The sequence below is a fragment of the Tachypleus tridentatus genome, chromosome 6, assembly GCF_004210375.1.
Source record: "Tachypleus tridentatus isolate NWPU-2018 chromosome 6, ASM421037v1, whole genome shotgun sequence".
NCBI classification, from domain to species: domain Eukaryota; kingdom Metazoa; phylum Arthropoda; class Merostomata; order Xiphosura; family Limulidae; genus Tachypleus; species Tachypleus tridentatus.
The window spans coordinates 120,705,729-120,729,156 of NC_134830.1; the positions used below are offsets into that span (position 1 = coordinate 120,705,729).

General features: G+C 31.4%; 2 protein-coding genes across 19 annotated transcripts in view; both read right to left on the reverse strand.

The window, feature by feature from the left end:
• The window catches only part of LOC143253459 (plasma membrane calcium-transporting ATPase 2-like), a 278,542-nt gene extending 263,750 nt beyond the window's left edge, over positions 1–14,792 (reverse strand). For 5 of the 18 annotated variants that reach the window (XM_076507407.1, XM_076507419.1, XM_076507416.1 and 2 more), the window contains exons 1-3: positions 14,627–14,789; positions 13,781–13,822; positions 9,074–9,201 (exon numbers count right to left, since the gene is read on the reverse strand). The gene's annotated coding sequence lies outside the window, so the exon portion shown is untranslated. Of the gene's footprint in view, positions 1–1,231; positions 1,427–4,539; positions 4,559–9,073; positions 9,202–13,780; positions 13,823–14,626 lie in introns of those variants that run through there. The other 13 variants (XM_076507406.1, XM_076507402.1, XR_013029643.1 and 10 more) reach the window with 8 other exon arrangements.
• Positions 14,793–18,563: 3,771 nt separating this feature from the next.
• LOC143253461 (tetratricopeptide repeat protein 27) lies at positions 18,564–23,143 on the reverse strand. Its single transcript, XM_076507428.1, has one exon. It carries the CDS (start codon positions 23,042–23,044, stop codon positions 20,357–20,359), a length of 2,688 nt encoding a protein of 895 aa, XP_076363543.1. The 5' UTR covers positions 23,045–23,143; the 3' UTR covers positions 18,564–20,356.
• Positions 23,144–23,428: the final 285 nt, after the last annotated feature.

The following is a 23,428-nucleotide window of genomic DNA, read 5'->3' on the forward strand; positions in this document are numbered from 1 at the left end:
ATATATCAATACATCAAGTTTACTTTGAAGCAGTCTATACAGAAAGAACATGCCATGTTATTTTGTGAAACAGTCTTGACACTAATTTTACATTGTTTTAACACCAAGCTATACAATGTGATGTCATCTCAGGAAATCAAACTCCATATTTCAGCCTTGTAAGTCTGTAAACGTACTGTTAGCCAACCAAAGAGCCTTATTTTATGAGAGACAATGGTGAACTACAAGCTACTTGAGGAATGAGTACTCTTCTTTCCAAGCTATTAATTAAATGATGTCATTTAAACACTAATTATGGTACCATTTATACAAGCAATCAATGTTAACATATTTCTAAGCTGAAAATACATTTCTAATATATACTTACCTCCTATCACAGAATAGCTTTTCTCGATTAGTACTGCCCTCTATTGGTACAAGTTTTCAATACTTACCACTAACCTCCCACTTATGCATGTGCACACTTAAACAACAATGCAGCAACACTTCACAAATACATGTATGTCTTTTGACCAATTTCAAAGTGATTAGTGAGTGCAAATGTTGAGAAGCACTGGTTACAATAGCAGTTATGTCACTTCTACTGGTGGAGAGTCACTAGATAATCGTATACCTGTGAATATGAGTAAAGGAGGTGATAAGCTCATGGTAAGTGTTAAAAATTGCTCCAACAGAGGACACTACTAATCCAGAAAAACTGTTTTATGAGTGAAGGTAAGTTATCCCATTGGAATCAGAGATACCAACTGTCTTTTTGCCCCACTTACAACCACAACTAGATGCATAAACTATTCAGCAACTATCAGAATAGTTAAGTAAACATACTCCCTCAGTAATCATATTAAACATTTACAATGTAACCTTACCTTTACCCTACTCTTTTTTAAATATACAAACACCTCCTCCTTCAATGGAGTCATTGATATGATTTGTCATGTTGGTACATTTATTCAAATTAATAATGTTAGCACTTAGTCATGTGTTTAAGTTAAATGTTAACTTACTGTGCAGCAAAATGCTAAGGTAATTAAAACCATTACTTTCACCAAACCACTAAAAAAAATTAAACTTCTTTTTTGTAAAAAAAAAAAAAAAGCATGAAACTCATTTCAACAACCTATTTTTAATATCACAACAATCAACCATTATATTTGCACCAAAAAAAACATAATACTTTCACTAATACTTTTAATTTAGCATAACAATAAAAATAAGTTTGATACATACAGACCTTTCTAACTGAAATCAGTCCTTTACTTCCACACAAAGTCAGTACTATTTATAGTAAACTGCAGAAGAAATAAAAAAAAAAAAAGGCTACCAAGAAACAACCAGCAGATAACCCCTTCGAGGATTTATTGTCTAATATCTGCAGCCAACATAATCTCTATATTACAGTAAATAATTTCAGGTTTCCTGTATAAATCTGTATAAAATAAAAATTTAAAAAATTTAAATATGTCATTTTCTACAAGCCTGTAAAATTAAAGTTATAATAGACTAAGTAAGATGTATAAAAGGCATTGGATCAGTAAATACAATAACAAGAAATGACAGAAGCTGGTTGCCCCAGTTTGACTTCTTTTGACTAACCACAGCCAAAACTGAATTTACAAAACATTAGGAAAAGAAACAGAAAAATCAGGTGCTGATTTATGTTTGGAGAGAAAAAAATTCCTCTTTCTCTAGGGAATTCAAAAAAGATGTTCCATCTCTATTACACATTGCAGCCTTTCTTGTACAAAATCTCATTACATAAAAGGGTTTTCATGATAAATCTAAGCAAGAATATTATTAAAAATAAAAGACTTATCCAAACCAAATTACTTACACTAGATAGACATTCTTATCAAATTTCCTCATCAATGACATTACCTGGAAGGCTTAATTTAAATTAATTCTGATTTCCTATTCAACTAATTTACTCATGCAATAAAATACTTTTACATCATGTAAAAATAAACTTGTAAAGATTAGTGTCTACAGAAACAGCAATTACATGCCAATGCCTTTGGTACTATTCTCAGTGATGTTCAATTACTAAAAAAACAACAATTATAACAATCTATACAACTATTTTTTTTCAGGAGGCATTGTACTGCAAACGTTATTGTGAAATAATACTATCCTTGAACAAAAAGTGTTATGATGGCAAATCACACAACATTTCTGCAAACACTGAAATGAATCATGACTCTTAAGTTAGAAAAAATAGTGCCCTTTATGACCTTTTACTTGCAACATTTGGAACAAGTTAAGAAACAAGAATAAAATACTACCCCTAGAGATTGAAATGATCTCACCTTTTTCTGAGGAAATGTTTAATGACTTCCTTTTAAAATATTATATAATTCCAAGATAAGCTTACCAGAAAGCATGCTTAAAGTATCACTCCTAAAAATGTCCAAGCATTATACCAAAAATCCTTTCTTATGCAGTGATTTAGAGATAATCAGTACCACCAAAACATTTTGAACATTAAATTTTTTTTAAAAACTTAATACACCTGCCTAAAAACTTGCAAACTTCAGAAACTAGTATAGAAATTGCTGTTAGTATTTTTGTTCAACTTATAAATAAATTCAATATTAATTTTTTGGTAGTAGTATTCCACTTCAGAAGAAATAATGATGTGCCTTCTCTAACTAAAAACAGTTTATATAAATTTTGTAGAGAATGAAGTGATAAGAATACCTAATACCAGACAGAAGGCAGCAACAGTTGTGGTACATACTAGTTTCTCAAATAACACCTTCCCCTATGATGTATTAAGATATCTTTCAATGTCACACAATAATGTATATATATTAAATAGAGAAGGAAAATAAAAAACAGCAGAATATGTATGTATGTATGAGATTGGTAATGCTATATACCTGCTATATAGCAACAAGTTCCAGATTCTCAGCACTTTCAGTTGATGATGGTTATTTCAGATACAATGTTTACACATATATCTAAGCCTTTCTGTCTAACAGTTTTTCTTAATATTATTTACTAAACATGTATGTCACATTTTATAGTACATTCAATCATATTGTTACCATTTAAGTCTGTTGTTTCTAAACTTCTGATTGAATACAAAAGTTCACTCAATATCTAATGTTTTTTGTAGTAAGAATATTGTGAACTAACTAAGTTTGAATGTTCATGATGGAATATGAAAATATTCCAAAATATCCATAACTACAGATATTGTTAGGTGTTACAGTATTTTTAATATCCACTCTGAAACTTCATTTTCCAACTGATGAATCAATTACAAAACAAACTGAATTTCTTGTTTTAATATAACTAGAAAAGGCTTCATTATATAAAAATTCCCAGCAGGGATTTTATGTGCATCTGTTTCACTACTCTCAGAATCACAATTAGTCTATCCAAAATCAAATACCAAAATTCTCTTCCAAGAAATTAACCACAGAAGTAATTTAATTTGATAGGATCACAACAATGTTAATATTTCATAGCAATAACAGGTTCATAATTAACAGAACCAGCAATACCAAGATACAAAGTACACTTATTAGATTGACCAGATCCTATCTTAGTGACTGTTAATGGCTGCCATAATTAACATAAAATATTAGTAAACACATTATAATCTGTACACCAAATGCTTCTTGTAGTACAAAGAGTACTAAATGCACTTTAGATAAAGTTCACATAAACAAAATTACTTCAAGTGAAAACATCTATGAACCATGTAAAGTAAGACCACTCAACACCTACTCGATATTATTAGAAACTAGTCCACAAAACATAGTGACACTGCAATTCACATATCATAGTTCACACAGTAAACCAGTAACTTCTTATAACTAAATATAACTGAAACCAAACACCCAGGAATAAATTTGTTATTTGCTCTTTTGATACTTCAGATTATTGTTACAAATAAACTGTATTTAAATCTTATTTTGTATTCTGTTAAAACCAGTTTAGTTTATTATAATCTGTTCAATATAACATCAGTTAACCTTCAACATGAACCATCTGGTGGGATTAGTTACTTTACAATTATATTGTAACCTTTTATCCAAACACAGCAAAATGTCCCTTTAATCCGTTCGGTAAAGTTTTAATTTTCACCTCAGATACTAAACTTTAATGAGAGCTAAACAAAATCAATTTCATGTTTACCCAACAATGATATAGCAATTTTCACTGTCCTGTTTTAATTCAGGTACAATCAACAACGTTTAAGCTTGTCTGTGAATAAAGAACTATTTATTAATCTGAAACACTGTATTTGTCTTTAATGTCCTAAAGTACAAACTTAAGTCCACTATGTGATCACGTCCTTCAACTGCGACTTATTTCAACCCAAATTTCCTTAAAATAAACAAAAGCCAGTTGTATACTCCATATTCAACCTAATACAATCCAACGTTCATTATACACTCGAGCATTATATATGTATTATTGAATACACAAAATAAAAAAAAAATTAAACTTTTTTCTATACTGAAAGCGTTTACTTGACAATTTAATGCTGCAAAAATAATACTTATTTTTTGCATCAGAATACTAACTCACAATAAAGGTTGATTGTTCCATCTTTCTGCTATTCTGTTTCAATAATCCAACCCCAAGTTGGATTTGCTACCTGTTGATTTCATGTAAATCATGACCATCAATATTTTCCATAGTCAAAGTTTTCACAGAAGACCATTAATAGAGTACACAATTTATAATTTTTCAAGTACCTTTACTTAATACTCTATCATTTAGCTTACTCTAGCTGAGAAAGAGAAAACTTGTTTACAATTCCAGTTGACCTCTAACTAATGTTTGAGTACCTTTGACATTCCATCAGACTATCTTCTCAATCCATTTTAATAAGTTCAATAGGTTACAGAAGCAAAATGAAGTGTTTACCTCACAAAACGGCATCAGATTGTGTTTACAGAAGCTCGAAAAATTGGAAATATAAAGCAGAAATAGTTTCTTTATATACCATCAGCATGTACAAGTTAAGATATTTACCAGAAGTGACTGGCTGGCAAGGATCACTCAAAGAAATTCCATAATTACCAAAACATGACATTCATCATATCACAAGTGTATCAGTGCTAGGATAATTATTTTTTGTTATACAGTCAATTTATATACATACAAGAGAAAAATCTATTCAGGAAAGATTTTGATGAGTGATTGAATGACTTAAAGTGTCGCATAATTTGATCTTGTGAGAAACTAGCTCTTTCAAACCAGCTGGTTACTAAGATACCATGGTTAATTAGTAAAGCCTCTAAGCTAGAATGCATTTATTTGATTTTAACGTAGTTCCAACTTTCTAAAATTGTTTAAACCTTATCAGTATAGTTCAACCAACCTCAATGTCAATGAAACAATACTGGTATAAACTTCAGTAATTTTTTTGGCAGTAAAATCTATTAGGTCAACTTCTGTGGATTTTGGGTTGAGGCCACTGAAATATATGTACAGTTGTTTTTTTTGTTTTTTTATTAATGATATGATTAATTATATGTTATTACTTTTTATAATCATATAAGGTGCAACTGTTTTCTCCATATACATGTACTTAGATATTTTCCACAACACATTTAACAAAGTAATTACTTTATAATTTAGTAATAAATTACACCACTGTAATAAAAATATTATAAATCTGTAGGTGTAGTTTAGCAAAAACAATATTTATAGTCTATCCTAGGACTCCGCTGTTATCTTTATTAGTTGAAAAAATTACTTTAAAACTCCCAAATATGACTAATGTTAACATTAAAGTCCATTAAATATATTAGAAAAGCTTGGTTACTAGATAAACAAATCCAGTTCAATTAAGCATGTGCACAAAGATAACCCTCAAACTCCCTCATTATTTAGTGAAAATTTATATAGTAAATAAAAGTGTTGATATCTTAAAAGTTTCATAAAGTAGCTCTTTCTACAATACCCTTGCAATAACATACTTGATAACACAAACATTATTAATAAATATCTGAATTTAATTAAGCACTAATGTAACTATGTTAACATTAATGGTTATTGAAAACTGATTCAAATTAAAATAATTTAAAGAACACATCTTTGAAAGTTGTTACTAACTCACTGTTTTGTACAAAGACAGAAGCACGTAAAAAATGTTTATTATAAATACAAAGGGACTAAAAAACACATAAAACACCATTTTTAAAAGCTACTGTCCTCACAGCATATTGGAGCTGTAATGAAAATATACAGAGTACAAACAAGCTATGTGCTACCTTATTACTGGTAAATGAAACCAGGATATGATTAGAGGTTTTGACTTTGTTTTACCAATTCATCACAACTAAAGACAGATGGTGAGAAATTTGAGGATTTATTATATAAAAATTAAACCAACTTCTGAGTTACATTGGCTGACCAACTCATCAGAATTAAGCCCAACCAGAAATGCAGATACAAATTAGATTGATCACACCATGTGTCAGGCAATCTCTGCAATACTATGATAGTTGTAGTAAGTCTAACAGGTACAAGTGAAAGGTAAATGTATTGAAAAGAGTTGGTACACATGCGGTAAATGTCAGTTGCCAAGACAGTTTCATGGGCAAGCAACTCCAAAACATTAGTCAATTGAGTTAATAAGCAACAGAAAAAGTTGAATGAAATGGCACTACAAGGAATAATGGTAATGTAATCATGTAATGACAGAAAGAAAAGAAAGGTCATTAAAAGGATAATACAATTCAAATATTATCAAACAATACATTACCTGACAGACATTAAGTGCAGAAATATCCACAGTCCTCTCCATATATACACTAAAAAATACTGCAACACAGACTATAGCAGTAGGAGATAATTGCATATATCATTGTACTCAGCAAAATGTGATCCACTTCAATGAATCCCACTTTACCCTTTTTGTACAAGTTAAAAAAACAAGAATAACACATCCTGTTCATGTCATCCACACCTCTGGTGGTAAAGTCATGGTCCAGAGCTTACTTCAGTATAATTTCGGATCAAGTGCATTTAGTGAACACTATGTGTACTCCATCAAAACAGTTACTTCTAAGACAACTATACTTCTCACTGTGCCCAGATTGTCCATGCACAGTTTAAATAACATGACAGAAACTTCACGCATCTCCTACTACAACCACAATCCCCAGATCTCAATCCATTTGAGAATCTGTTGGATAAACTCAAAAAACCATAATCTGCAATCAAAATCCCTGCCTACCTCACTCCATAAATTGCATATAATATTAAAGACCAAATGAGGGGAACACATTCAGGAACCTTTCCAGTACCTTGTGGTTCCTATGCCTTATCACACCATAGTTGTTATTCTGACCAAAGCTGGTCAACCAGTATATATACCAAACTAACAATCTTTTCTTACAATAAATAATTAAAAATACAAGTTAACCCACTGGCATGCAAAGTTTACTGACCTTTTTAATACTATTACAGAATATTAAAAATGTGCACCATTGATAAGTCACTGACTTGAGTTACCTCACCTACACGAGAGATGCTTACTGTATTATAATGAGGTATTTATGTCAAACATGCACAAATTCAGCAAGCCCAAAACACCAAAATATTCTTAATCAGCAGTTTTCTTATCTATACACAGTTTGTTCTTATGCTTTTGCACATACATAGTGCCAAAGTATTAAGTCGATCATCCACGGAAGGGTTTTTCTCCACTACTATACTTGGTGTAAATGCACGGGAGCAGATGATAAAAGATTTTAAGTGTTCAGCAAATTTAATTTCATAATCTAAATACATGTTATGCATTTTTGGTTTTATTTCAAGCTTGTGCAAACTTAAAACCATATGACATTTTAAACTATGAAACACCACAGGTGACAAGTTAATTTACATGTTAAAGTTTATTTATTAAAATGCAATTTAAAATATAATTCCTAACTCTTTAGTAAGAAAAGAAAATCAAGAATGTCTCCAAAACATATTTTAGTATTACTATTCTTATATTGTACATAACTCCTGCTACAAAACAGGTAACATCTGTTTGTAATACTTATTTCAGTTTTCTTAGAATAGGATAGTGTAATAGTTAGTGGTAAACCTTGTCAACACTACCCATAGTCATTACAATTAATGATTATTTTTGGTTTGTTTTTCACCTGTCCTCTTTTTACAACAATCATTTCAACATTATGAAGAGCTGATACCATGGTTACAGCATTCTTACTGCACATTTCTGTAACCTTTACATGCTGATATGTCATGATTTCTCCTCTCTAATTTTCTTCAAGCTTGGAGGCACTTCTCTTCTCATAAGTTTCACTATCCCATATGTGTCAGTGGTGGGAGAAATAAGTATGTCTGCCAGTAGTTGAACAGGTGTAAAAATTTACCATCATTATACATAGCCCTTGTCCAGTAAAAGTTTCAATAACAAAAATTACAATTTCTGTAAATATAGGAAGGACTTTATAATCTTCATCAACAACTATCCATTTCACTGAATAAACTAGACTTGACCAGATGTGTTCATCTTGATACCACATCTGGTCCTTTTTCAAGGAATGTACAACACCAAACCAAGTTGTCCTTTGAACACTGCAAGACTTTCATTAATGGTGATATCTCCATCTGTTGTACAAACCATCTTGAATTTCAAATTTAGATACTCAAAAACAAAACAAGTCTTATTCATCTTTGAACTTAGGTAATTTTCTGGGTCACTGGTACGAGTGTCAGAAAAGTGAAGGTATTGTTTCCAAATTAAAAACCTTTTATCAGTCAGTTTTGGGTAAAACAAGATGTAGTAATAGGTTTTCTTGGGAAAAAAGTTTCTGTTCAGGTTAACACACAAGGCTATAAAAAATTATGAAATGTGCACATTTTATCATTTGTTGTGGGATGCCACTGACTGTAATGAACTTGATGAAACTTACTTTAGCATGCTTGGAGACATTGAGCTGAGAAACAATTTATTTTTATTAACATACCCAATATTACATCATTCAAAAAAGTACTTAAAAACTGAATATTGTCACCACAAAGCAGCAGCATGAGACTGGAAACTAGGTGGGGAATAGAGAAGTTGTGTGGTAATGTTTATTTTGATCCTTACCCAAGACTGTGATAAGGCAGCATCAACACTGTCACTGTCTAAACTACTCTGTTCAGAAATACGTTTCCAAAAAAAGGTGTTTCCAATTTCATCCTAATCAATGTCACTTTCAACATCCATTTCAGCAACTAAAAATGAAATACAAATAAAGCAAAAGCTGATTTCTAGGTCACAAACAGAAAACATGACTTTCCTACCAGAAAACAAGGTATTCTACTAACAAACGTACTGGATACATAATTCAGGATCTAAAAAGAGATCAAAATGTGTTAGAATAACTAGTATGGGTATTAACACTTATTAATAGAGAGAGAACAATGTTTCAACCTTCCTATATCATCTTCAGTTTAACAAGCGAGAATTTGCAAACTCTCTCTTGTTAATCTGAAGATGACCTAGGAAAGTTAAAATGTTGTTCTCTCTATCAAAGAAAGTATTAATACCCCTTCTAGCTGTTCTGAGATACATTTTTATTTCAAGTGAGTTTCTCTTCATCCAAAATTACTAACAGATCAGCAAAAACAGCATACCCAATCCCATCTAGTGCAAATTTATTATATAATAACACTCAAATAAATTTGGTCGAATAATAATAAAAATACAGTGAGATACTGAAGCAAATATTTTTTTGACACATACAAGGTACCAAAGTTATCTTAGGTAAATTGTCAAAGAAATTAAAAGCAAATATCTGTGATGCCGTTGATAGAAATTAGAAATTTTTCTAGGAAATTCTATGCTTATTGTAATGAAATAGTCACCTTATTAAAAAAACAAGTGTAAAAGGCTCCCATCTCTATAATCAAAAAGTCGGTCCTCTCTGTTCATATCTTGAAATAACTCTTGGTCATTAAATGCAATAAGAGTGAAAATGAAAAGTAGTAACTATACTTCATTAAACTGCTAAGATGAAGAATGAAGATAGCATTTATTTATAAAGTTCAATACATTAAACAATATGGTTTAGTAATTGTAATTATACAATAATCTGTACCTTTATTGAGTAATTTTGTGAACCTGTCACTGAATTTGATTGTCTTTACTTGCACAAGCTCCCTTCAGCTGTTGGATCACTTTAGACAAATAGTGGGGTTTGGATCTCACTTGTACAATGCATTCATACCAAAGTGTGGAGTGCAATTTCTTTTTGTAACTAGATGTGAACCATGATCCCTTGGATCCACAATTCAGTGTCCAAATATTACATTGTGCCCAGCACCACTGAAATATGCTTTTAACACTTTAATGGTCACATGAAGAGAAACAGGCATTATGTTTCTAAAATGACTTCACATTTGTGTTATTAGTTCTTGTTTTTACATTCATATATAACCAACTTACCAGTATTTTGAAGAAATACATATTTGCAGATTTAAAAACTACTACTGTCTTTCCCAAGAATAATTATAATCAAGCCTTATGTCAATTTTTACTAAACATTGTCCCTGCCTGAATGGTAATATGTTTCACGAGACATACTGTTTCATCATCACCAAGTCCATGGATATTGTTTTATAACTTGTGATTATGTGAGCAGAAGCCAAGCAAAATTCAACACACAATCAAGTATGGATGTTGGATATAACATTTCTACGCAACTGTTTTAGTCACAATATTGATGTAAAATTATGGTGATATTTTAAAGAAAATTCTAATGCTTCTTACTTCATTAACATTTTATTACATCAATATATTACTTTGTGTTTAAATGCTAGTAATAGGAGGTTAAACTGTATTTCAGTTTTGTGCTATCCTCCAGCATACATTTCCAGTTTAAATAAATTGTTTGAAACTTACCTAACCTCAATTATATCTCATAATTTCCCATAGGTTACTATAAAGTATACCACGGCATAAAAAATCTACACTACATGCATTAGTCAGTGAAGTTATCAAAAACAGGAGCCAACACCCAAAAGAACTAAAAGATGTCGTACTAAGTTAAATACTAAATAACCTAGAAACACACAAAGAGAAATAACACACTGACACAAATTTTGTTTTGTATGCCTTACATATGAAAAGGTAATTAAAAAAATAAAGTACAATGGATAACTTAAGTAATGAATTATACCATGACATAAAATTATACCTACAGCAAAATACTACAAATAAGATCCAAAATAGTAGCAATATTGACAAATTTACACTCATACTATCATAAATAGTGTTTATTATTTTATAGCATTTATTGTAGGTTTTTATTTTTAACTTCATCATTATATTTAGGAAATTCACCCAAATCCATAACAATTTTAAACATCTTAAACCAAGCAATTTCTAGTTCTTGTATATTTCAGTAAAAACAAGAATAAATCTTCAAAAATCGATATCAGTGCTATCTGCACTTGCTGTTTCTAATTTCGAAGTGACAGACAAGGTAAATGGCAGTTAGTCAAGATCACTCACTGTTGAGTGAACAGTGGAATTTGGTTGTCACTTCTATGGTGCACCAAAGGCCCCAAAATGTAGAAAGTGATTTTTTTTTTCTGTAATTGAATGCACGTCACAGAGCCCAAGATCCACAACCTAACATAACTATTAAACCACATCCTGTTCCTCATGGTATAAGCATTGTCAACAAATTAAACAAACTGCCCAAACCAGTAATATTTGTAAATCACTGATATTATATAAAAAAGGCACATAAAATGTTTCAAAACATTAATGTAGCATTAACCCTTTCACTACAGGTTTAATATAATACACATAGGTTCATTTACACACTTACAACATTTACACACTAAGTATTTGCACTATAACTCTTGATACATCATGTTTATCTTAACAAAATTTTGTAAAATTTTAATAAAGATCACGTTTTTTGTATATTGAAAAAATAAGATTTTTTAATAAAATATTTTTACTAAAGATTTGTTTGTGAAAATACACTTTCATTATTAATCTGAGTGCAAAGTGATTTCATGTTATGATTAAAAAAACTATTCTTCATCCCAAAAATCTCAAAATATTTGTGTAATCTCTAAAACCTCCAAAAACATTTCAAACATCTGTTTTCAGTAAGACTTCACACTTTATGCTATTTTCTATACTCTAAGTTTGTGGCATCTGGCACTTGATCAACCTGGTAACTATCATACAAAAATACTGGAATAAATATAAATTATGCTTTTTCATGCTAGAATGACTACATATTATAACATGAAAATAAAAAATGTTTAGTCTAAGTCTCATAACACTATACATATATTATTATTATTATATTGACCTTCCAGTCATGCCTAGCTAACATTACCTAACTTGCATTAATGTGGTACACATACACTGATGTTGCATATCCAGTAATATAAAATTGACCTTTAGTCTTTTCTATCTTGGCTGTGTTTTAGTAGACTAGTGTTTTGTAATATACAGTCACATATCAATTATTATACATTGTATGTGTGTGTGTGCGTGCATGCAGATTATTACTATTTAGAAATAAATTAAACTTTTTCTTAAGCCTGCCTCCTTGAAATATCTTGAATCAAAAGAATGTGATAGCCTTTTCAGTTTAAAATGGCTGAAAAAACCAATATAGGGACATTATAAGCTGTTGATTAGTTAGTCACTTCATATATTGAAGTAACTGTATATAAGACCACTTTCAAAAATGGGAAAGTGAATAGAGTCACTGTTTTATTCACTGCATAAGCCAAATACCAGGTTCTTATTTTCTAATCTAGCTTGGTAATCAGTAATTTAAGTTCATAATTTGTGCAAAACTATAGAGTTAGTACTTAGACATCACAAACATCTAATTTTAAACAGTGCTACAACATACCACGAGTCACTAAAATATATATTTAGATGTGTTCTTTTAATATTTACTTTTAAGTTAAGAAATTAATTCATACATGATAAAGTTTCAATTATAATATACAATTTGATTCCAAACTCAGACAACTTTATAAAACAGTAGTTCAATACAATTTTGAATGCAAGCTAACAAATGCTATGACAGATTTGACCCACAACCCATTACAAAAAGGTTAAAGGACTTCACTAGCAATTTTTTTCTCACCCATTCTTCACAACAAACATTCTACATACTATTTGCACAATGTTTTATCAAGTATTTAATATTTTGTCAAAAACAAAATACCAATTAGGTAATACAATAAGGTAAAAGCTTTTTTAAAATTTAGGCAATTAAAACTTAAAAACCATGCTGAAAATAATTTACCAGCTTTGAAAATATTCAACCAAATCATAGATATATTCCAGTAAGTTACCTGTAATATAATTAAAAATAAAGTGACCCAAGTTGAAACCAATGTCTAACAAATTTTATACTTCTGGTTGATACTGAAAGAAAAGTGAGATGGTTTGGAACCAATATAATTTTTTAAGCCTAGTTAAATGAGTTCTCCTTGGAGAGTAGAACCTCTGTCTCTAATTCCTGGCTTTGTCCTGAAAGTTTTTAGCTTTGACTTAATGTTCATGTTTGAAAATCTAATCTCTTATTTTTAATGTCTAAAAAAATAATTATGAATATATGTGTAACCTGGACTCTTACATTGTTCAAAAGCATTCACAAAAAACAACAGACAATTAGTGTTAATATATTAACAATAAACAATATAAACTTAGTAAACTTAAAGCAATGCCCAACACCTACTTACTTACCATTTCAGTAAAATAACTTTAAAAGTTACTTATTACAAACTAAATAGAGAAAAATGTAGAACAAATTATTTTACTTACATGAGCTTTGCCCACCTTTCTTTGGACACTGTTCAACTGCCACTGAAAAAACATTTTCTTGAGCATATCAGAAATGATTAATCCTATTTCTATTTACCAAAAAGGTATATATATATACATATTTCTTAAACGTTGAAAAAAATAAAAACATGAAATTATTTTTTAAATAACCAACATCATACTAGTGTTATTAGGATAAATAATTCAAATAATTGTGCATTTTGAAAAACGGAAAGAAAAAACTTTAAACAGCTTACACTGTTACAGATACAATCAAATCAACTTGTTTGCTAATCCCGAATTTAAGAAAACTTTATGACTCACGGTGTAGTCACACTCACATAGGCTAACAGTTATAATAATAATAGGTTAAACTAATAGTTACAGTAAATAAATTGGCTGATTTCGAAATCATGGTAAACAATACAACTTAGTCAATTTCATATTTTTGATACTCAATAATTAAATTTATAAATAATTTAAAATTACATTTACGGGTATTGATGTATAGGTATCACTATATAGTACAAATATAACCAACTTTCCACTGTATCGCTATCAGTTTATGCGAATGACTTCTTTTCATTTGAAGATACTAATAACAATAATTACGGTTCAGAATGAATACATGTACCTTACGAAAGGTTATGGTCCTATATCGATAGTAATGTTAGTTTATATATGATTAATTTAGAATGATCAAGCAACATAAGCCTAACTTATAATTTTTATGTTTTAGATATTAATATTACAAAACTAATTTTTATAGAAGCAATTTTTGACAAAAAAAAAGTAATATATAGTAAAATTGTACAATAATTCCATGGTTTGCATCTTATTCCTTACCGTATTTTGTTGACGCAAGTTTTCCAGACTTACGTACGTACACACGTTACTGACTCAACAACTTGCAGTGTAACATAAACGAAATAGATAATCAGACTACCAAACCTAACACCACGTAGAAAGGAACTACTAGGAGGCGTTCCATTCAATGACGTCTTTGATATGTGACCTCAGCTTGAAAATAACGCGCTCAACCAATTTACTATTCTGTTCTCGTGAAATTTTGAAATTCTGAGTTTAATTAATTATCTGTTTAACGAAACTATCTATCATTGCATAAGTAAGCTAATTATATAAAACAGTGTAGGTTTAGTTACTAATAATTAATGGTTTAAATATAATTGGCTTTCTGTATCAATCTTATCATGTCGAGGTGATTAGAGCGCTCAATTTGTGAGTCACAGGTTCAGATCCCCCTCTCTCAAAACAAGTTCGCCCTTTCAGCCGTGGAGGCGTTATGGGAGTTAATCCCATTCTTCAAGGGTAAAAAAGCAGCCAAAATCTGGCAGTGGGTGGCGATGAATAGCTGCCTTCCCTTCAGTTTTCACCGCTAAATTAGGTCAGATCTTCGCGTAGTTTTGCGCAAACTTCAAAACAAAACAAACTTTACAATCCTGACTACATATAAAAACTATGGCTTTCTCAAGATACAATAAAATGTTTCTCATCAGAGCTCTTTTTACAACTTATTACGCCCCCCACTAGTACAGCTGTATGTCTCCGGATTTACAACGCTAAAATCAGTGGTTCGATTGCCCTCGGTAGGCTGAGCAGATAGCCCTCTGTGTCTTTGCTATAAGAAACACGCACATACAACTTATTTTATGTAGTATTTTGAAACTTTGTGCACTTGAAAATGATAACACCAATGATTCAAAAGTCGTACCTGTTTTTTCAAAAAATATTATTCCTAACTATAAAACTGTAATTTATAATATAGAAAATCATTATAGTCAGAAAACAAACTGAAACGAAACTATTTAAAACTAAAATGTTCATTTGATCTTTTAAGTTTTGAATTTAAGGTTATTGTATCAAACTATTGGTGGATGAACAACTTGGATGAATAATGAATTTGTTTCAATGAAGCGTTGTTAATATTATTTTATTTTATAAGTTACTGTCATTATTATTTTATTTTGAAGTACCTATGTGATACATTTATTATTATAAATACTTGTGTTATTATATGTCAGTATTTTTCATATCATATCCGTTTGCCCATATATATAAGCAATATGGGTCATGATTTTTCATTTGTTTATTTTCAAAGGGTGTGTGACAATTTCTTACCGTGTCACTAGTACGTTGGGTCAACCCACGAGCATAAAGTAAAATCAAGACAAAGCCCGAACTTAACCATAATTAGGCCCGGCATGGCCAGATGGGTTAAAGCGTTCGACTCGTAATATGAAAGTCGCGAGTTCGGATCCCCGTCGCACCAAACATGCTCGCCCTTTCAGCCGTGGGGGCATGTAATGACACGGTCAATCCAACTATTCGTTGGTAAAAGAGTAGCCCCATAGTTGGCGGTGGGTGGTGATGACTAGCTTCCTTCTCTCTAGTCTTACACTGCTAAATTAGGTACGGCTAGCGCAGATAGCCCTCGAGTAGCTTTGCTCGAAATTCAAAAACAAGCAATCTTTCTGGCTTATTATTTTTAAATTAGAAACAGCTAGTGCAGATAGTTCTTCACTACCTTTGCGATTCAACGAATAAAACAAACTGTTTAATTACTTTGTTTTGTTAATTAAGTTGCTTCACCCGTTTCGTCCTGCCGCTGGTACAGCGGTAACTCTATGGATTTATAACGTTAATATCAGGGGTTCAATTCCATTCGGTGAACCCAGCAGCTGGCTCGATGTGGCTTTGCCATAAGAAAACACACATACTCATTTAAAATCCATACTGGTCGCTTTAATTAAGTGAAAAACATTAATTGATAAATTTACATACATATCTTTCTAAACTACGATATTTTTAATTTTATGACATTTCAGAAAAGTTAATACGCCTAACCCTAAACTAGACAGAAGTAAGGGTATTTTTAATAATTTAGGTATTCACTAGTGAACATAATATTATAAGAAATAGAAAAGTTAATGTATTTTTAAACTACACCCTAGTTTTTAAGTATGCGTTCTTTATTAACTTTTTTTTATTGGATTGATTTTTTCAATGACACCTATACTGATTTAAGATAAAAAATGTTAATAACATTAAAGATGAACATTCATTCCCTGTATAGCCAGCTGGCTAGTGCTTTCAACTTATTATTTGAGGGTCGCAGGTTCGAATCCCCTTCGCACTAAACATGCTCGTCCTTTCAGCCCTGGGGGCATTAGATTGTTCGGCCAATCCCACTGTCCGTTGGTAAAAGAGCAGCCCATGAGCTAGCGGTGGGTGATTATGACTAGCTGCTTTCCCTCTAGTCTTAAACTGCTAAATTAGGAATGGCTAGCACTGATAGTCCTTGTGTAGGTTTGCGCGAAATTCAAAACAGATAAACAAAACTTTTAAAACAATAAAACGAGTATGAATGTTTATGTTTTTGTTAAAAATGTAAACTAGTGAATTGAAACAAACATTTATACATCGTTATAGAATTTTAACAAATTGATGACTACTGGTAACTTATTGATTTGAAATTCCATGAAAAACGAGTATTAGCATCAAATCCTAGCCCATAAATTACAGGAATCACTAAGTGCTTAAAACGATGCGGGAAACGCGCCTCATGAGCCAGTTCCACCTTGTTTTTGGATTGTGGTGGTATAATAAAAGTAAATACAATTCCTTTTACGCAGCATTTTGGTCGCTTTTTATTATTATATAAATTCTATGATACGGATAGGCTTAAGACTGTATATTTTTTTTTTCCTTTGCTAATATAAGACTGTAATTGTATACACTTAATATATGGGGCAGAATATGTACATGCCCCTCCCCCTCCTCCAATTAGATTGTTTACACTATTATAAACAACTGTTATATTGGTTTACCCACTCTTTTCAAGAAAGTGAGGCAGTCGTGAATTTAATAATACTTTGTATGAATAATTATGGAATGTTATGTATGTGACGTACAGTGTAGAACAAGCTGGACCCATTTATGAGGTGATAACAACCAGGAGCATCCTAAGCGTTAGCCACAAAGAAGTATCCTGCATTTAAAAAACAAACAAACATGCTTCTGTGTTTTTAATGCTATAACGATTTCTATGACAAAAGAGAGCGCATCTTTTTAGACTTAAAGTCTCTACAGTTTGAAAGTTCATCTACCGTCATACACTGAGCATTTTAACACTTGTAAAAGGAAAGGGAGTCGCAGATAGCTAGATCGAAATGATGGGCAATAACTTACTCCTTGCAGGTTTCTTTGTAGAATTTCGCACAAACCTACAGGAAGGCTATCTTCGCTGGCTATCCCTAATTTAGCAGTGAAAGACTAAAGAGAAAGCGGCTAGTCATCATCACCTACCTCTAACTCTTGAGCTACTCTTTTACCCGCAAATAGTGAGATTGACTGTCCCATTATAATGCCCCTTTGTTGAAAGGGCAAGCAAACATTGTAGTACGTGGATCCTTGCAAAGGAGCAACTCTTTATACCTTTTGTTTTTGAATTTCGCACATAGCTACTCGAGGGCTATCTGTGCAGACTCTTTATACAACGCGTAAAATTCTCAATAAGATGTTAGCAGATTTTAAAGCCAACAATTAGCATATTGGTAGATTTTGTAATTTAGAGTGCAAATCAAATCCATAACTTCGTTTTAAAATATTTTGTCCCACCTACAGAGGAACTCCATTAAATTTATATTCAGTAGGAACTTCTTAACAGTGTGGCATTAAGTTTAACTTTTTTAACATGCCAAATGTTGTTGTGAATATGATTAAATAATTTTAAAAAGTGTAGGAACAATAACAGTATCAGAAGTTTATCCCTTTTATAGCATTTTATTTTCTAAACCGTAAATAGAACTTACAACCAATCACTAATACTAAATCTATAGTCGATAAAACGTTGATAATCTTAGTTATAATTTAGATTTAAAAAGTAGATAATTGAATATGAAAATCTTGGTTATTGTACTGAAATAAGTATGGTTAAAAATATAAATGAATTAACTAGGCAAAACAAAGAATTAAATGCTAGGAAAATTATATTAGTTTAACATCAGCACAAGTTCCTCATTACAACACTAGGTGTCAGGACAGAGATGCTAAAGAATTCAGAAACTTTCGTTTCGTAATTAAAGCTGTTAATATCATTTTCTGCATCTATATTAAATTCAAAAGTATTATAAGCCAAATTTAATCATATACAATTTTAAAATTTCTAAACTATTAAACACTTCCAAGTGCAAGGCGAAGGAAAATCGTCTGCATCAGTCACACATAGGGGTGATTTAATAATCACACTACCACTGAAAACCAGAACCATATAATACTAAAATTCTTGCGCGTATTTTATAAATTGTTTCAAGAACTCGCATTTCATGATTTATTTTTTTTCCAGGAATATTCACTATTATAATTCTTCTATAAAAATGTGTAGCTTGTAACAACATACATACTTTTTCCTGACTCGAAAGGCTTTTTCTAATTATTACATTACCTTACACTCACCTCTTGATCAAGATATCGACTAAAATTACGTAGTAATCTTTGTCATAAAATTTAACGGTTATCAATTTTTGCTTGTATGTTAATACAACAACGCTTTGGTAAGTCTGTAATGTGTTTTGGTTTTTCATCTATTGTGAGAATTTCATAACATTCAATATTTACTTAGTCACACTACTGGAATTATTGACCATAGTGCTGTCGTAATAACTACATATTACCACTACTTTCTTGTGTTGCATGTCATGGGATTTATTTTATACCAACTCTAGTGGTTCTGCCTGGACATTTATTATGTGTTACCTTTTCATCGTTATATTTATACAATTATCATTAATGTACAAAGTGAAAGGTCGATTGTTTACATAATTTTATAGAACATTGGGCAATACATATAAGAAAACATACAGAAATTATGTAACATTTTAAAGCATACTATCTATTGGTTAACAATTTTTAACATTATTGTGAAATATTTTTAAAACATTAGATTTGCCTTTACAAATAACTAACTTTCTATGTTTATGCTAGTATTTAGAATTATTTCTGGTTTACTTGAAAATAGTTAATCAACAGATTGGCTTTTTACCTGTTATTTCATTTAATGTTTTTTTTTAATATCACTACGTTTGTAAACTGAATGGCTAAGCAAACTTATAACTAATAATTAGAACAATAATGCAATTTATCCCTAAATCTGAGAAGTAATGAAAAATTACATTCCTTCCCCTATATTCCCGAATTTATTTTTAAATCTTAAATAAATTTTTTATATCTTTACAGACATTAATTATTTTCTGTGAAGTGCATCTACTTGTAACATTTTACTACTTTTAATTACAACCATATATTCAATAGCCTTTAATAGTTTTAAGTTTGGCTGTGCTGATGTTTGATTTTTAAATAACAATAGCAGGGGTATATGTCTCTTTGTATTAGAGAATACAAAACCATACAGAAATACAAGCTACATGCATGAAGCACACCAACTTGGTTATTTTAATTAGGTCATTTTGAAAATAAAAATAAATCTGGAACATTATAGTAACACATACACTGTCCACCTATATACACTCATTTTTTTCTGGTGTTCTTTACAAATTATTATATCGTTATTTTAGCAGTAACATAATTTAGTTTCAATATCAAAATATCATTCAGTGCTTGAAGTTGCTCCACCTGCTCTGGGGTATAGTTGACTAAGTTCTGCTTTACTCTTGTTATAACATTATTTAACATTAATTTGGCTGAAGAAAGGAATTGTTTGGTTTGCTTTTCATCGGAAACATAATTTAAACACATGAGGTAAGTATCTGCTAACTGTGCAGCTTCTCCCAGGACTTCTTTGCTTTGATTAAAGTCCTTGGCCCAGTTCACCATTTGTGTCACATTACGATGTGCCTTTTGCAAATATTGAACTGCACGCTCTAAGTTTTCCCTAGTCTGGGTCTCTTGTGGTAAAGATGTAAGGAGTTTTGCATATAGCCTCCAGCCTTTAGCACTCATAGCTGAGGTGGCTGTAATTCGACCCATTAGCTTCAACAGATTTTCCCGAAGCCCCGATGATGGACATCCATTAACATCTGAAATATTATCAACCACAGCATCAACAAGAATTGCCAGAATTTCATCATCTGTGTGCTTTTCTTTGATGTCTATGAGTCGATGCCATGCACTTATGGCATCTTCAAAGGCACCAATATCAACTGAAACTGCTAAAAGATTTTCCCATATTTTCCAGTTTTCAAAACTGTGTTTCAAAGCTTCGTGTAAAGTCTTCCAGGCACGGAATTTCTGTTTTGTCTTGATGTAAGCAATTGACAAATTGTTCCATGCTTCAAAATTATCACTGTCAATATTAAGCATGCGACGATACGCATGAGCAGCTACTTCAAAATCTTCACTTTGATTAGCTGCAAATCCCAAAGAAAACCAAACATCTAATTGTAAGCTATTTATTTCTAGTGCTTTCTGAAAATATGCAATGCAATCTTTGTATTCTTTTTTTCGAAAATAGAAGTAACCTAATGACTTTTGTGCTCTGGCACTTCTGTGTTTTGACAATTCCCAAGCAGTGTGGTAATGATCTGGATTGTTAGTCACATCTCCAAGAAAACACCACATCAGTGGAGTTTCTTTGAGCTGTAGCTGATTCCGAATTACGGCTTCAGCTTTGTCATTTCTCTGCAAAACATGATAGCATGATATGACATCTTCCCACAGCTCAAGCCGTAGTGAAACTTCCAGAGCACTCTTCACAGCTCCAAGAGAAAGAAACAGTTTTGACAAGTTTTTCTCCATTATCCACAGAGGAGAAATTTGTGTGCAATAAAACATTCCTAAACGGTCTTTTGCTGAAGGATTAATAGCCTTTACAGCATCAACACAGCTTTGCATTTGCATCATGGCTCGTTCCATTCGACGAGAATTTTTCTGTTCAATTCTTGTCCTCAGTAGCAAAGCTTGCATCTGAATGCACCAGATTTGTGGTTGAGATAATACACATTCCACAAATGCCATTACTTCCTCTTCAGTTAATGGATGAACAGCATTACTTTTCTGAACTTGAGCACATAATGCAAGGATAATCATCTGTTGTTCAGGGCATAAACTTTGAACTACAGTATTTCTTTCATCTTCATATTTCACCTTATTCAGAAGTGTGTCATCATCCAGTTTTCGGTCCTTGGGAAGCCATGTTTCTTCTAATGTAGCAAAATCAGAAGACTGAGATTTAAAGTCATGTTTTATATTTAGCAGTAACTGGGCTACTGGTTTCTGCTGAAAATGTGTTCTCCTTCCAAGAGCTCCAGTCAACTGAACATCCAACCCTGTTATTTTCTGTGCTTTTTCAATAAAGTTCATGGCTTTCACACACTCATAATAATACATGTGTACATGAGCTACTTCACAAAGAAAATGGGATTGTAGCTTCCAGTTCAGGTCATCATACAGGTACTTAAGACTGGAGGTTTCATTCAGAGCTAACATTATTTCTGTGTACAGTGATGAGCATCTTGATGAAAGTGTCAGCTGATGAATAAATAAAACTCTCATCTTCCACCAACTATGGGAGTAGCAGCTCTGTGAAGGAAAAGATACATCACAAAATAACACTTTTGCTAACAACAACATTTCAGGATAATGCAAGAGATGATAAACAGTCTCCCCATCAATGGTTAAAGCATCCAAAGTCCATTTCTTCAAGTCTTTTACTGTAATAGTAGAGCAAGGATGAGATGGGATTAATTCTGTTACACATGTATTACATATTGGCCCTGTAAAGTTATTTTGCACAAAATATTGCAAAGAGGCAATACCAATAAAAAGCACTTCTCTCTGCCTAACCTCCCCACCTTCTGCTAAATACTCCTCAACACTTTTTTTAACTGCATCTGACCATGACACTAAAACTTGATCCATGTTTGACAAACTTCTGAAAGTTAAAATTCTACCAACTTCTGGATCTTTCAATATACCTTCAAAATCCCCATATATTAATTTGTTTATTAAAACTGTTATCAGTTCACATGGTTCAGAGGTATTCATGCACAGTGTTACTTGTGCATTCTCAAGCACATCATTATTGATAATATTAGTATCGCTATTAGTAATAGTATTACATCCACAATTACTTCTCTCTTCATTCGCGGAGATATGTTCCATGCTGACATCCGGTAGTACGTCTTTAGCCATTTTCGTTTCATTTTCACTGGAAGAAAATCTAGGAATCACACACAGTTTTTGAAATATAACCGACAATTCACTCTTAATTGTTGTATTATATTCCATATTTAATTAAAAATAAGAGCAAAATCTGACACTGTTCTATCACAAACTTTTAAGCCTAACACGCGTGTAAATTGACGAGCTCACAGTTAGTGACTAACGTGCCCTCTAGTGTAATTATAACTATATAAGGTAAACTAATTCTAAAATTAAATAAATAAATATATTAATATGAAGGTATAATTATGAGAATGGTAAGGGTTTTTGAGAATAATATGTTTCATAAATTTAGAAATTACAGATTTATTTTTATTCATATTCACATTATTTTTACTAAGCAGTTAAAAATACTGCAGAAATTTGCTGAAGTTGGAATGCATTATGTTCCGAAATTTTTCTTAAATATGTTATTATTCGTCACTTGTTCATCATAGAAAGAGAGTAAGG